Raw genomic sequence first — 15,085 nt, 5'->3', positions numbered from 1 at the left:
GTCCCATTCCTACAAGTAAGACGCATCAGGACAATGGCACTTGAGACTTATAAAATTTTAAATAATTTGCCTCCTGTATGTTTACAAAATTTACTCTAAATTGAATATACTAAATATTCTTTTAGATATAGTAATATTTGGAATACCACAGGTAAGAACTACCACATATGGAAAAAAATCTTTAAGTTTTTCTGCTGCTTCCTTATGGAAATGCTTACCAAACCATTTCAGGATTGTTAACAGCTTCTCACATTTCAAAAGTCTTGTTCAGTCCTGAAGTGGAACAGAATGTTTTTGCTCTGCCTGTAGATAATTTGTGTTGCAATATTTATGCTTTTTATGCTGCACAGCTTGCATTGCAACTGAAATTTTGTTTTTACATTTTAAAATTTGAAAGATTTGAAATTTTTATTTTATAAATCATAAATTATTTAAAAAATAATTTTTAAACTGCAAATTTTTAAAAATTTAGTGCTTAAATATTTTTTGGAGTTTCGCAAGATAATTTTTGGTGCTGCTTTTTATAATTTATTTTGCATGCCGCATACCTTGTTTTATTTGATATTGCATATGTTTTTAAATTCAGTGAAAAGCTCATTAGAGCTTTTGTTTGTACTGTTTGTCAATATCATGAATATGCCGAATCCAAATAAAGTTTTACTTACTTACTTTTTTTTACCCCTTAGTATATGTTCAATATGGCCATCTTTATTTTTCACTATCTTTGCTGTTTTGATACTATTGCAGTTTGAAAATTTCGTAGTTCACATGGCTACAGAAGGAGTCATAAAGAACATAAGGAACAATCAATATAAAGTCAAAGATGAGTGTTTAGGTACAATGTAGTTGTATTACATCTTTCATTTCCATGGAGGTTATTAAGGCTAGCCATCTGAGTCATGGTCCATTGGCTTTGAAACATATGGTATTGTTAAACAGTCTAGACATATCTCTGTGTCCACAGTTTATGAATTGGAGGTTGATTTCTTGCTTGATGTGTCACTTTGGTGTTATTGTGTTATAATGCTATATTGTACTTAATAAACTAGTATTTTAAAAAGGACTTTTTTCACTGTAGATAAAATGATGATACAGCTTATGGTCGTCAGTGTCTTGTTATTTGGACAGTGTTTTGCAGACATTTATCTACATATACCTAGAGGATCAAATAACAGATTGAATGAAAAAACTGGTAATAGGAAAAATGCAAACAGGGTGTTTGATTCACAGGTAATTTATTTCACAAATTATATTTTTTAATGTAATAAGCCCTAGGTAAAGGTCCTTTTATTTTGAAAATGACCAGCATTCAATTTTAGCGAAATATATCTAATAAGATTAGCTATCTCATGAAAATGAAAAGAATATTGTTTATTATTTTTTGCCGTTGAAAGTAAAAAAGATTTATTTTTGAAGGCTTAAAAGGTCTCCTAGCTTTTGGCCTCTATGAGATTGACATCAGAATTAGGAGGCAAGTTAATGTTTGTTAAGTAGTGGAAGAGTTGAAACTGAAGCTTTGTCCACCAGCCTTGGTAAAGCAACTATAAAAATAACAAGCTCTTAACTTGTGGTGTAAAGCAAACACTTGTAAATCAATCAATTTATCACATACATATATAATGTACTTTTCAGATCTAAATTCATTTGGTCTTGCCCTATGTCAAATGAACAGAGAAAACCTGAAACCCATATTGTTGTGATCTATATAGATTTGTATCTAAATTTAATTGTAGATAATAACATACCAGCTATACTTATTCACGGTCCACTTGGACCCTAGCTGTGACTCAAAGTATTAAATTTTCTTTAAGTAGGGTACCCATCTTCTAATAGAATTAATAAGACAGCATTCCCTGTTTTTAACAGTTATATACATGCAAATATATTTCTTTCCATTAGAACAATAACAAAGGAGGTTATAATGTCGGTGATAAAGGAGAAAATCCATCTAACAATGAAGGAGAACAGTACAGGATGGTAAATATTAAATAATAATTTAAAAAAAATATAAACAATGTGCCTTTGATATCACCAAAAAGAAAAATTTCTTGATCATAAATCAATTGTTCTCTCTTTAGCTATGTTTTGCTCTACAATTTGGTCATCTTTGATTGCTTTAACTATTTGACCTTTGTTTTAGTTTCAAGGTCTCAAAGATTTTGTTTTCAGTCACCACTGTAGAAAGTCATTAATTGTCTATATATGTATATAAGCATTATTTAAGCTCATTAATAGAGGTTTAGGCTATAGGATTACCTGAAAGTACATGCTTCTGAATCTACATCATTTGGTCTTGTGTGGAAAGTTGTCTCAATGGCAATCACACCACATCTTATTTTAGTTATGGTGTCATTTTCTGTTTCAATCAAACTATGTCATTTAAAAAAAAGACGATGAGTTATGATTACCAATGAAACAGATGATTCTCCACAAGAGACCAAATTGACACAAAAATAACAACTATAGGCCACCGTATGGCCTTCAACAATGAGCATGCACAGTTGAAGATTTATATCAAGCAAGTATCAAATTCATTACATATTCCTGCAAGAAATGAGAAATTGTGTGAAGACATAACCATTTTGTCCATCTGGAATTGTCTAATTTGTTGCAAAGTAAAACTCTTTTCTTGACCAGTATTAACCTTTTGCGAATCTAAATTATGAAGCGTTTTTAAATATTATGTTTTGTTACATAACTAACAATGACTAAGATCTTTTGGGTTAGGATAAATTGAATAAAGCTCCTATTTCAATTGTAATATTTTTCATTTTTATTGGACTGAGAATTAAAGGAATGAAATTTAAGAAAATACAATAACAAATTTTTTACAAGATTTCTTGAAGGTGTGAAGCTCCTTTTATGGATACATTTTTGTATTTCATGTATATTTGCAGTTATTGCTGTTGTTTTAAAAAGTAATGGGATTTGACCAGAATTATTTATTTTCTTTAGAGTGGGTGGTGTCAAATTTTTTTTGATAGATTAAATGCAAATTTGGCACTGAAACTTGATGATAGCTTACACAAACAATATTTTAATTCATCAATTTGAAAGTCTTAACAGGCGGGCCTTGTTGACAGGTAACTTATCTTTAAGTATTGAATGGAGATATTATTCAGTATTACATTATTATTTAAATCATTTTCGCATATAATTATTGTATTGATTTCATGTCTTTAATCATTTGTTACATGACATTGTGTGTTTTTAAATCTTTTCAGCCTATTTTCTTTATGTTTTGTCAACTTTCTCACAAATCAAAGTTGTTTATTTCATTTCGTAGATGTCAGTACTGACAGCGAAACATTGCATCACATGATCCTATTTAGGGATTAATTATCTCGGTGAAGGATGTTTTCTAAATAGGATTATTTGATAAAAGCTATTATAGTTTCAGGACTTCCTTCCCATGCTAACAGACAATAATCAAAGGATACTTAACAGATCAAAGTCAAGTTTGTCACGTTTTTTGGGGGCACAATTCTTACATATGTACTTAGATTGCATTTTTTTCCACAGTTTTAATAAGACAGTATATCTAAATATAAAAATGTTCTTCTTAATTAAAATATTGTGACTAGGGAGTTACCAGTTTGAATCACTAGTTATTAAATTTTAGTTTAAAATCTACCTAATTTATATATGATGTGAAATATACTGGTACTAGATACAGTTTATATTCCTTGTTTGGAAGAAAGATTTTAAAAAGAGTTAGATGATTCAAACATAGGATTGTATATCTGGTCACTTTAATAATATGGGTTTATATGCTGGTATCTATGATGAGTTTATTGGTATGATGTCATATCTAGTTATGATAATGATAATAAATGAACTCTGGTTTACCTAACTTTAAGTACTTTTGTAAGTGTGTTAACAACAATTGGAAGTTTACCACATTTGTTAACAACAATCGGAAGTTTACCACATTTGGAAATTTCATATCAGAGAGCAAAGTGAAAAAAATATAGAAGTTAAAACCAAACTTAACAACTTTTTAATGAAATCATTTTTTTTTATATATTGCTGCTAGGAATATTTTTGTATCTCTATTTGTGAACATCATAGTTCAAAATGATAGATTTGAACCTTACTAAATCATTGAACATTTGGTTCTTTACAAAAAATATACCATGGGTCAAACTTAAACGCAAAAATAAATACAACTTTTATGAAATTTCCTGAATTGAAATTTATTAAACGTTACCTTTGATTTAATGATGATTGGTAATTACATTACAAAGAAAAATATTATGAAACCAAATGTTAATATAGGACCCTTAGTTTGACAGCAACAGCATCATTGTAACAAATCTAAAGTTTGATACCATCTTTCTATTAGATAATGTAGAATAATTCTATGTAGAAATCACATGATTAAGTTGAAAAAAGAGCAATTCAAATTATACCTGTCAGATTCCTATATTTGAAGTGTATCTATTTTGGATAATTTTGAACTATAACTGAAAGATATAAAAACATTAAAATTAGAAAACTGCAGATGGTATGAAATTGTAATATTATATTTCATTTATTGTTTGAAACTCCAAAAACTGAAATTTTAATAGTTATTTTTACTTTCAATGTCTATTTTTATGCCCCACCTAGGGGCATTATGTGTTTTGGTCTGTGTGTCTCTTTGTCTGTCATTTGTTCGTCTGTCTGTCTTGCTTCATGTTAAAGTTTTTGGTCAAGGTTGTTTTTGAATAAGTTGAAGTCTAATCAACTTGAAATTGATACACATGTTTCCTATGATATGATCTTTCTAATTGTAATGCCAAATTAGAGTTTTGACCCCAATTTAAAGGTCCACTGAAAATATAAAATGATAGACTGAGTGGAACATCCATGTTTTATCAAATGACTATGGACACATTCTTGTCAGTCTGAACTTTTGTACTTGTAAAGCTGTAGATTGATGCAATATTGCATGTTAGGAACTGATTACTTAACAAAATGAAAGAGCAGTGGCGGATCCAGGGGGAGGGTTCTGGGGGTTGGAACCCCCCTTTTTTTGGCCAATCAATGCATTTGAATGGGGACTTATGGTTGGAACCCTCCTTTATCCTGGGTTGGTAACCCCCTTTTTAAAATGGCTGGATCCGCCCCTGATTAGAGTCAAGGAATTTTCATCACTCAGTTGTAATTATCAAGACACATAAGTTCACAGTGTCACTATTTTTTTCAGAAATATTTCCAAAGTGGTCCATTTAAAAGTTTAAATAATGATGCAGGGAAGAGTTTCCTTGAGCTGGAATGGACCAATCAGCATGGCTGTGGAGGCAATGAAGATACCAGTCCACAGAAACAAAATTGTCACATGATCCTACAGTACATGTGTCAGGATGATGTGAACACGCCAACAGGTACAAACTAAAATGGTTTACTTTTAAGAATTGTGACTTGGATGGAGAGTTGTCTCATTGGCACTCATACCACATATTCGGTTATCTAATTATCCTGGACAAGCTAAATTTCCAAGTTTTGTCTGCTAATTTTTTTAACCAGGTTAAATTTGAAAATGACTCTTATTTAAAGTAAAAAAATATTTCTGTTTGTAAAGTTACAAAATAAAAACACTGATTAACTTTTATGAACAACGAGTTGTTTTAGCAGTTTAGAAGAAAGTGCTACTATGATACTTGATAATAAAATATGTCCATTAGTTAATCTAACTTTGTTAGATTTTGGAATGTCCCATTTCAATTTTTTTTTTTAAATCTCTGACAACATTTATTTTGTATCCAAAACCTATATTATGTCAAAAAAATTATAACAATCTAAATTCAGACAGTATCAAGCTTGAATATTGTGTCCAAACTGTTTAGGGTTTGACCTCTGCTGTCATATCAGGCTACTCTCAGCGAAGCATTTTATTAAGATTTCAAGTAAAATGAAAGTAATAACAGACTGTTCATGTGTCATAACAATACATTAAATGGGGTTATATTGTCATTTAGATTTGTAATGAAAATACAATATATATGGTAGATTTTCAAGATAATTTTTAATGTGCCAAATGATTTTTTTACAAGTTTTTCAGACTTTTTTTATATTCATAAATTACGATTGAAATTTACATGAACCTTTAGAATGATACAACACTTTTCAAATGATTTGAAAAAGCAATATGAACAACCATATATATATTCCATAACTATTGGCAGAATCACAAGATTTTAATTGCTAACATATGTGCATACAATGTTCAGTTTACTTTATGAAATTTTTCTCCTACAAGGTTTCCAATTTTCTTTTATAGGTACTGCTGATACTCTTAGAAATGGGCAGAGAACTGATACACAAGCATATAACAGACCACAGAGTGTGACAGAAACCCAGGCACAAACAACAGCTCGTAAAAACAATGCTGTCCAACAAGAGGAAGTTCTCCAGGAACCTTGGGAATGGTATGACAAATGCTTTGTCAGGGAACGTAATAGAGGTATGGAAGATAACTCTCATAAAATGTGTGAATAGTTGAGGAATTAAAAAGACTTTTTGACATTTGCTTTGTTTGCAAAGGCACTGAATTTAAAGGGAATAATGAATGATGCATGCAAACATGCAACATATTGACATAAAAGAAGAACTTTCTCAATATTAAGCCAAAATAGGGAATGCTACTTGTTTTAATATAATGGATCTTTTTAATGGGTTTTGGAAATGGAATGTTAACATTTTGATATTATTTTGGTATTAAGAATTTGTCTGGTTTTAGGAATATGGACCTGTTTTGATTCTTGCTAGCTGTTATATATTTTTTATCCATAAATAACTATTTTCTTTTAATTTTAATGCTGAAAATACCATGCAGGTCTGTTTAATGATAAGACATCATGGGGGTAACATGGTTGATACTTTTGACATCATAACTGTCATTTGAAGTGTATCATAATTGTGTAAAGTATAACTCTTATATTTTCAGGGCTCTTTACTGCTGATCAAAAGTTAAAAACCAACAATGGCTTGGGCACTAGCAGTGCCATTTACACACGTGAGAATCCAAATGGTAATCGTTATGGTTATGAATGTCCAGAAGAAAGAGATTATTTCCCCTACTGGCATCCTACTCCATGGAAAGATATTGCAGTACTTGCAGAAAATGCTTCAATGTGCAGGTTTGTATATATATAGAGAGTTATCTTTCTTGTTTTTGTTTCTACCTTGGATAATTTCAGGCTTGTGTCTCTCTTTTGAAAAGTTTGCAGATTTATTTTAATCTAGTAGGTATGATATTTGTTTTTTTGAATTTTTAGTTTTTTTTAAACTTGGCATTGTTGTCAGATCTTTGATGTTCTCCCTAACTAAGATTTATTCACAAGTTCTTCTTCTTCCAGTAATCAGCCACTGTCAACTGATTGAATATCCTGCCACAGTTTCTAGACTCTTTAAGTTTTAGAGCAATATGTATCAATTAAACAATTAATTGTTAACGCATTTGTTAAATACTGCAAATCTCTATTTTGTGAAGGTTCTGTACCATGCATTACATGTACCTATTCAAAAATATCTATTGTTATTTATAATACAAAACATTATTTTGAATTTGATTAAAATGAGTTTCTATCATATCTTATGGTATTTTTTTTTTAGAAATCATGTGTCCATTTCTTGAATTGCACACATTTTTTTAATTTTATGAAACAGTATCATAATCAGTTGTACAGATAAAATCACATTTTAAGTAGGTGGTAGATCCTAGGAGAAGATTAAGTGATTATTACAGGGATATAAAAACAGGATACACAAAGTTCAACTTGTTTGTAATCGGAAGTGTTACAGTTCAAATAACTGTATATAATCTGTTGAACAAATACCAAAAACAAATATTGATGTTATTCAGTACTTCTGTTTATCATCAACCCAAATGTTTATCAAAGTTATTCAATTTCAGTAGAATAAATATATTCTGATCAAAGTTTATTTATTTGATTGTTTAAAGGGAACATAAGATGTACCACATTCATTACATGCATTACTGGCCCATACAGAAATAACTAATCAAAGAACATGAGTTGCATATAAGAATCACATAAGATGGAAGTTAGAATTGTATTCAAATTTGGATGCTGATATTTGCAGTTTGGTTGTTCATATGTGCCCCAAAATGTGTTCATTATGTTCATATAAACAATTCAGACATCATATGAGCTTTTACCACCTATGTCATAAAGAAGTTGATGTCCATTCTTATAACATTGAATATATTGTGACATTGGTTGCTTTTTAAGAGACATTCACTCATATATCTAGCTAACTACCTTATATGTTCAGAGGTATTATGGTATACCATAGTCTGCTTGTCAATCTGTCCATCCATCCATCCACCCATCCTCCAATGCTTCAATCAACACTTAGTACTATAACTCAAATTTGCTTTATTCAATTCTTATGTAATTTTAACACAACATTAGGAGTAAACTTTACATTATTGTTTAGAGAGGTACATGTAAAAGGAAGCTCCCTTTCAATTTGATTATTTTCCAGTAGTTTTTCCAGATTTATGGGACTTTAATTGTCAGATTAATATTTTGTACCCCAATTTGTTTGAATTGGTGAACATAACACACTATTGATTTTTTTATACACCTATGGGTATCAAAATGCATATTTTTCTACAAAGTGATTTTATTTGTTTCTAATTGAATGCCTAATGTTTATTTTATTTAATTCTTGCAACAATTTCTATTTCCACAATAAGGGTGTATCGGGCACCCTTGCTGCAGCAGCTTATTCTTGTTATGTTATATGGTATTCTATTATTAGATATTTTGTACTATTTGACACTCTTTTGAAGGAACTATAAAAAACAACAGCAAAAAATTAAACTTCTTGAAAATGACAGTCTATGTTATATTTCAGTTATTACAAGTCAAAAAGTTTTAATACACAAATGTACCATGAGTGTGTAGAATTTTATACACCTGGAGGTGCCAGACGTCCTTATTCAAAATGGAATAATCAAGCCCAATGTACACAGAATGGTGGACAATGGATACAATTCAGCAACTTTCTAGAGAAGGCACCTGGTGAGGAACGCAATAATAATCAAAGAAAACATTTTCCACATAATCATAAATAACTGTTAAGTTTATACAATATATATGTGCATTTTAACATATCTTAAAATAAATGGATACATTTTTATAAAACACAAAATGAAAAAAATGGTTCCAATAAGAGTAATGATTGTGATTTTGTTTTGGAAAAAAACACCATAGTTATAAAATAAAAATGTAGATACATGTATGTACATGAATGTCCTTTTCTATGTTAAGAATATATCCCTAGATAGCATTTATCAAACAAAATTGCACAATTAAAAACTTAACATTGAAAACTGCATCTTTAAATTTCAGCATATACTACTGAGGCCGCTTGTAATGCACAGAGTAAAGGTGGACTGACCTATAGATGGGCTGTACCATATGATGCTACCAGTGTCACTAAAAAAGAATGTTTGGTTCAACTAGACCAACCAGATTGTAAAGAAGCACAATATTCTAGGTATTTAGTTTATTTAGATGTAGACTTAACAGACTAAAAAAACATTAGTATTCTATGTATATAGATTGTTGAAATTTAGAGCCACAATAAATTTTAAAAGAGTCCTAGTATTCTAAGTACCAGTATATGTTTTTTTAATGTTTTTTTTAATGTATACTCATGAGACTTTAAAGGAACCATGGTGTCATAAGGTTTTCCATTTCAAAGCATTACCTGTTTATATGTAGTAGAACAAAAACATGATTTCACATGCATTTATATCTATTTCAGGTCTAATCATCTGGGTAATGGAGCAAATGGTAGAGCTAATAGTTATATGTGGACGCTGCCTTATTTTCCTTCAGCAAAAGCAAAAAGATGTGTTTTTAGAATGAGGTAAAATTCAATGATTTTTAGTGCATCATAAATTTATTTTTAAAACTATATTGCATGAATATTGATAATTTTAATACTGGCAGTCAAACTTCTTAAACTAAGAATTACATTGTATTTTGTTACAATTTTACCATTTTGGACTGCAGTTGTAATACAATCTTTACCACTGAAATATTCCGATACTGAGGATTCATTAATAATCATTGGTACTTATCTTAGTTGTTTGTAAAAAGATATCTAGATTGAGATGGTCTCCGTCAGTTTTGTAACCATTGCTGTCTAAGATATCAACTGAGTTTTTTGGTATAATGACATTTATAACATAAATGATATTGCATTGATAAATCTTGTTCTACAAATAAATTGTGTCTGGAAAGAACAAATCTTGATCTGTGAACTAAACCTACTCTGATTAAAACGTCATGAAGTTGCTTTAATTTTATTATTGACAACATATGTTTGGTGGAGATATTTATAAACAGACAATTGACATTCTTATGGGAACTAACTGTGCTCCCATCTTCACCAAGTAATCAAGAAGAATGAGAAGACTCTGGCCTTGTCATTTAACTTTACATTCAGCTATTAAGGTGAAATTCATTTACCGTAAACTTTTGTCTGTGTTGATTTTATCTTTCCTTTTGAATTTAAAATATATGACACCACTTTCATTTGTAAATGAATAACAATAAAATTGTTTACAAATTCTTTGTTCTCTTTTTTAGGTACAACATATCAACAGATGATTATGATCCATATTTCACAGATTCTTCTTCAAATCAACAATTGTAAGTTTTTTCTATATTCTAAATGAAAACTTATTTACCTTACTGGGCATCAATTTATGAATAACAAAGGGAGATAATCAGAGTATATTGAATAACCATAATAATAAAGCTAGAAGCATTATGTCTGGATTTTTTCTCTCATCTTCCATCATTATAACATTTAGTTACTTCCAGTTAATAATAAAACATTCCTAAACCATTCTCCCTTGCAGCCAATTGATGTGACTTTTTATGACATTATGGTGATTAAAGTGAAATTCTACATTCTGATGGTATGACTAAACATATTTTGACTTTTTGATGATATGTCTGTACATTTTTTGCCATATTTATAATATGTTTATAAATGATGTTAATATTTGATGATGTCTAAAAATTGAACCATATTTGATGATATCTATAATATTTTTTTCTCTTTTTTAATATTTCTATCAAAACAATATTTTTTCATATTTGATGATATATCTATATAACAGATCCCATATTTTATGATAAACCTGTAAAAATTTTAACACACATAAGAAAGGACATTGATGTCCTGCAGAAGTATCAGGAATGAATTTAATAATTTTCATTTAAATAAGGTTTTTCTTAGTGATTTCAGTCTAAAAGTAGATTTAAAACAACCTAAAAAAAAACACATTGTGTATTTTTCAAGGAAAACCCTCAGGCAGGTTGTATATACTGAAGTGAATAGAGGCAACATAGGTTCGGTTCTATTTTTAACTTAGATACTGTAAAAAACCTTTAACACTTTGATATTATCAAAATGCTACAACACAAATTATAATAAACTAACAAGCAACCAATGTTATTTAAAAATGGAACAAATATCTTTTTACAGAAATCCATTCGTACAATCCATTATAGAGCAGGATCCTTATATCGATGTGGGAGGTAGAACTGCATTACGTATGAACATCAACACTGACCAGACTGGCAGACAATTTCAAGACAGAAGTCATGTATTTCTCATGTCTCCGAGAGCTGGTGCCATATCTCAGACAGATAGAATATTTAATTTGAACGTACGAGGAAAACGTGGTAACATAGTACAGACTTACCCTGCTGTAGAGTACGACTTCCATCCAAACACGTTAAATATGAAACCTTCAGATCTCGTTCATATACAATGGACAGGTAATCTTTTCAGTTTCTATATATTGTATGTAAATGATTTAAAAATCAATGTTATACCCAATGATTCTAATCTTCTCAAAGTATTATACAGGAATGCATACTTGTCAGTCAAAAGTGGAGCTAGTTAATTTATACTCTATATTCAAACATTTCTGTCATGATTTATTATAGTGAAAGACATAAGGAAATGCCTGTACCAAGTAAGGAATATGACAGTTGTTATCCATTCATTTGATGTGTTTGAGCTTTTGATTTTGCCATTTGATAAGGGACTTTCCGTTTTGAATTTTCCTTGGATTTCTGTATTTTTGTGATTTTACTTTTTTTTGTGTCAGTTCAATAGTAGCAATAAATAAAGCACACAATCATTTCTGAATTTACAGGAATATTTCCTAGCTCTAATTTTTCTTAAACTTGAAAAAGGCACAAAAATTAAATTCCTCTGCTCTTTGAAAAAGCAGCTTTTTTGTAAATAAGCAAAACTAGTAAAAGGCAAATGTGTCAACTTTTTTTACCTTACAAAAGGGAGATCATCCTTACTTCTGTTAAGGGATACAAGTCACGGGACCTATGAAACCACACGTTAACCAAACAAAAAACATGTAAATGTGGTTACATGTGAAATTTCTTCATACTATGAACGTAATTATGAGCTTTAGCTTCATGACAATAACACTTTTCCTGTTATCAGCCATCTTATAAATCTATGGCAGTTTTATTTATCCAAACTTATTTAGGGTATTTCTATTTAGTTTTTTGTTCTGAGAAGTAATTATTAATGATCAAAGTTATAGGCTCATACAGTAACAGCTGCTGTAAAAGGTTAAATATGAAGTCTGATAAATGTACAGGTTGATTTTTTTCTTGCAAAGGACAAACCCATAAGTGCCAAATGTGGTGAACTTTTTTCATATAGGAGTATTGAAATTACTGTATAATTTATAGTAAGTCATCTAAACAGGAACCCAAAATTACTAACCAGAATATGACACTACAGTTTGCAAGTGAATTATTCCTTATACCGGTATTCGAATCATATTTTATTAATGTATTTTCAGGCTCTAATACACATAATAACAACAATCCAGCTGGTGATGGACAGGCTGGAGATGAAGGTCAAGGCAAAGATGGTAAGTGTAATGACTAAAACTAGTTATCTCAAAATGGATGAGTAGTGATCAAATTTCTATATAACCAAAGTTTCATGCAAAGGGGGGGAAAATGAAACCAATCAAGGTAATACAATAAGTTTGCATGAGATAAAACCTGAATGCGTACTATTAAATCAAGTGTGCCTCTGGGTGCAGGATTTTCTCACTGTGTTGAAGACCCATTGGTGGATTTCTACTGTTTTCTTCTTTTTGATCTGAGTTGTCTCTTTGTCACATTCTCCATTTCCATTCTCAATTATATTTTTGTTTTCTGCACTTTTTGTTCAGACACTGTGTTATTCTAATTTTATTGTTTTTAGGTGAGAATGGTTGTTGTTATACATCCCTTTTTAGTTACACCTAATTTGATATCTTATTTCAGTTACTATTGACTGATATGTCTGCCAAATTGGATAAAACATTACCTTATCTGCTCATCTAACCTGAAGGGTCACTGTTAACTATTTGTATCACTTTTCAACCATGCTTTATTTCAGGATGAGAAGTGAAACTTCTAACTAACATGAGGGGAACAAATCAGTAATCAAAAAATTTTCTAATTAGGAATGACCATAAATGATAATGTATTCCTTTTAAAAGCAATTACACTCAATAAGCCATTAACTTATCATTTTCAGGATCTGACAGGAGTAATATTGTGGAAATAAAGAATTTGAATGACAATTTCCCATTACCATATGAGAGTACCACCATGTGGTCTGCTGCAGATGTCAAATGGATCTATTCTGGTTCTACCGCTGTATCTCCTAAGGACCTGGCTGTTATTATGTCATCATCAGGATATTATAAATCAGTCAATGAGGCTAAAACTAAGGCTGCAATGAACCCATTACTGAACAATGCACCCGCCTCATTTGAAGGAGCAGTTCTCAAATTTAATAGAGGAACATATCACTATATGAGCACAAGAAATAATAACTTCAGTAATAGAAGTCAAAAATCAACACTCATTGTGTCATAAAACATTCTTGCCTATTGTTGTGGTCATATCGTATTTTAGAACATGTTTGTCATTGACATTATTTTAAATTTCAATATTTATTTCAGCGTTTGCAGCATATCATGTGGTCTTTTCTTTTGGAAGGAGTTCAATCAAAAATCATAATTTGTAAAACATATTTTCTTGTAAACATCTTTATTAAAAAAAAATCTTTGGGATTCATAATTTTATTTGAGGAATACTTTTTTTCATATATTTTTATATTTGTTTGTTTTATTAAGCAGCGCTCATTCACAACTTTTACCTTTACAAGATTCATGAACATTCCTGATTTCATTTTCATAATGTCAGTCTTCCATTATGATCAGTAACACAAAATATGCAAATGCTGGCCATTTAACCATGATTGTTCTGTCAAGTTAATTAATTATTACTATTATATGATAACCAACATGATCTTATCTTTAAACCCAAAGAAATTGTTCTTTTTTCTATCCCCCTCTCCCTTTCTTAAAATGAGGTTTTTAATTGAAATATTTTTAAATAGTTTCAAATAGATTATCATATTTTGTACAATTTATTCGAGGTATTTGACCAAATGAATACATATCAGATATACCAAATATGAGATTATGTTATATACATGTGTTATATTTTTGTGGGATAAAACATTATTACCAAAGTTAATGATAATATTTTCATTATAAGATGTCTGCTTAACGGTTCACTAGAGACCTTTTTTAAATTTTCAATAGTAAATTCTTAATTGATTAGTGTCAGCACCCAAGCTTACTGTTGACTAAATTTTTTAACAGTATAGCCAAAGAAAGGCAACAAAATTTTTATGTAGATTTTAATTCTGTTAAAATCTTGTACAATATTCACTGCAAAATAATAACTATTTTAATAACAACATCAGCATTTTATTAAAACATTGAATTGACTCTGAAAACTTATTTTTTTACTGATTTATTTGATTTAAATGAGATCAAATATACTTTTGTAATACTATTGCATACATTGATATTTTAATCTTACAAGGAAACCTCAGCGTTTTTTAGTTGCAATTAACTGAATGTATTATTGTCTGCTGGTACAGACAATTGTGTCTTATTTGTTATTATTTATTAATAATTAAAATACATATTTATCTAAAA

At 29.8% G+C, this 15,085-nt stretch overlaps 1 protein-coding gene across 2 annotated transcripts in view; it reads left to right on the top strand.

The window, feature by feature from the left end:
- LOC139498059 (protein DD3-3-like) overlaps positions 1-15,085 on the top strand; it is a 19,535-nt gene extending 4,450 nt beyond the window's left edge. The window contains exons 2-13 of one of the 2 annotated variants that reach the window (XM_071286363.1): positions 1,079-1,230; positions 1,900-1,977; positions 5,192-5,369; positions 6,266-6,448; positions 6,932-7,124; positions 8,869-9,035; positions 9,366-9,513; positions 9,784-9,888; positions 10,614-10,676; positions 11,521-11,816; positions 12,875-12,946; positions 13,606-15,085. In XM_071286363.1, the coding sequence (XP_071142464.1) occupies positions 1,084-1,230; positions 1,900-1,977; positions 5,192-5,369; positions 6,266-6,448; positions 6,932-7,124; positions 8,869-9,035; positions 9,366-9,513; positions 9,784-9,888; positions 10,614-10,676; positions 11,521-11,816; positions 12,875-12,946; positions 13,606-13,949 (1,974 nt within the window). In that variant the 5' untranslated portion in view covers positions 1,079-1,083 and the 3' untranslated portion in view covers positions 13,950-15,085. Of the gene's footprint in view, positions 1-125; positions 1,231-1,899; positions 1,978-5,191; positions 5,370-6,265; positions 6,449-6,931; positions 7,125-8,868; positions 9,036-9,365; positions 9,514-9,783; positions 9,889-10,613; positions 10,677-11,520; positions 11,817-12,874; positions 12,947-13,605 lie in introns of both variants that reach the window. The other variant, XM_071286373.1, reaches the window with a different exon arrangement.

Source organism: Mytilus edulis, chromosome 1 (genome assembly GCF_963676685.1).
Source record: "Mytilus edulis chromosome 1, xbMytEdul2.2, whole genome shotgun sequence".
NCBI lineage: Eukaryota > Metazoa > Mollusca > Bivalvia > Mytilida > Mytilidae > Mytilus > Mytilus edulis.
Note: the sequence above shows the minus strand (reverse complement) of the source record. Positions and strands in the feature narration are given on the sequence as shown.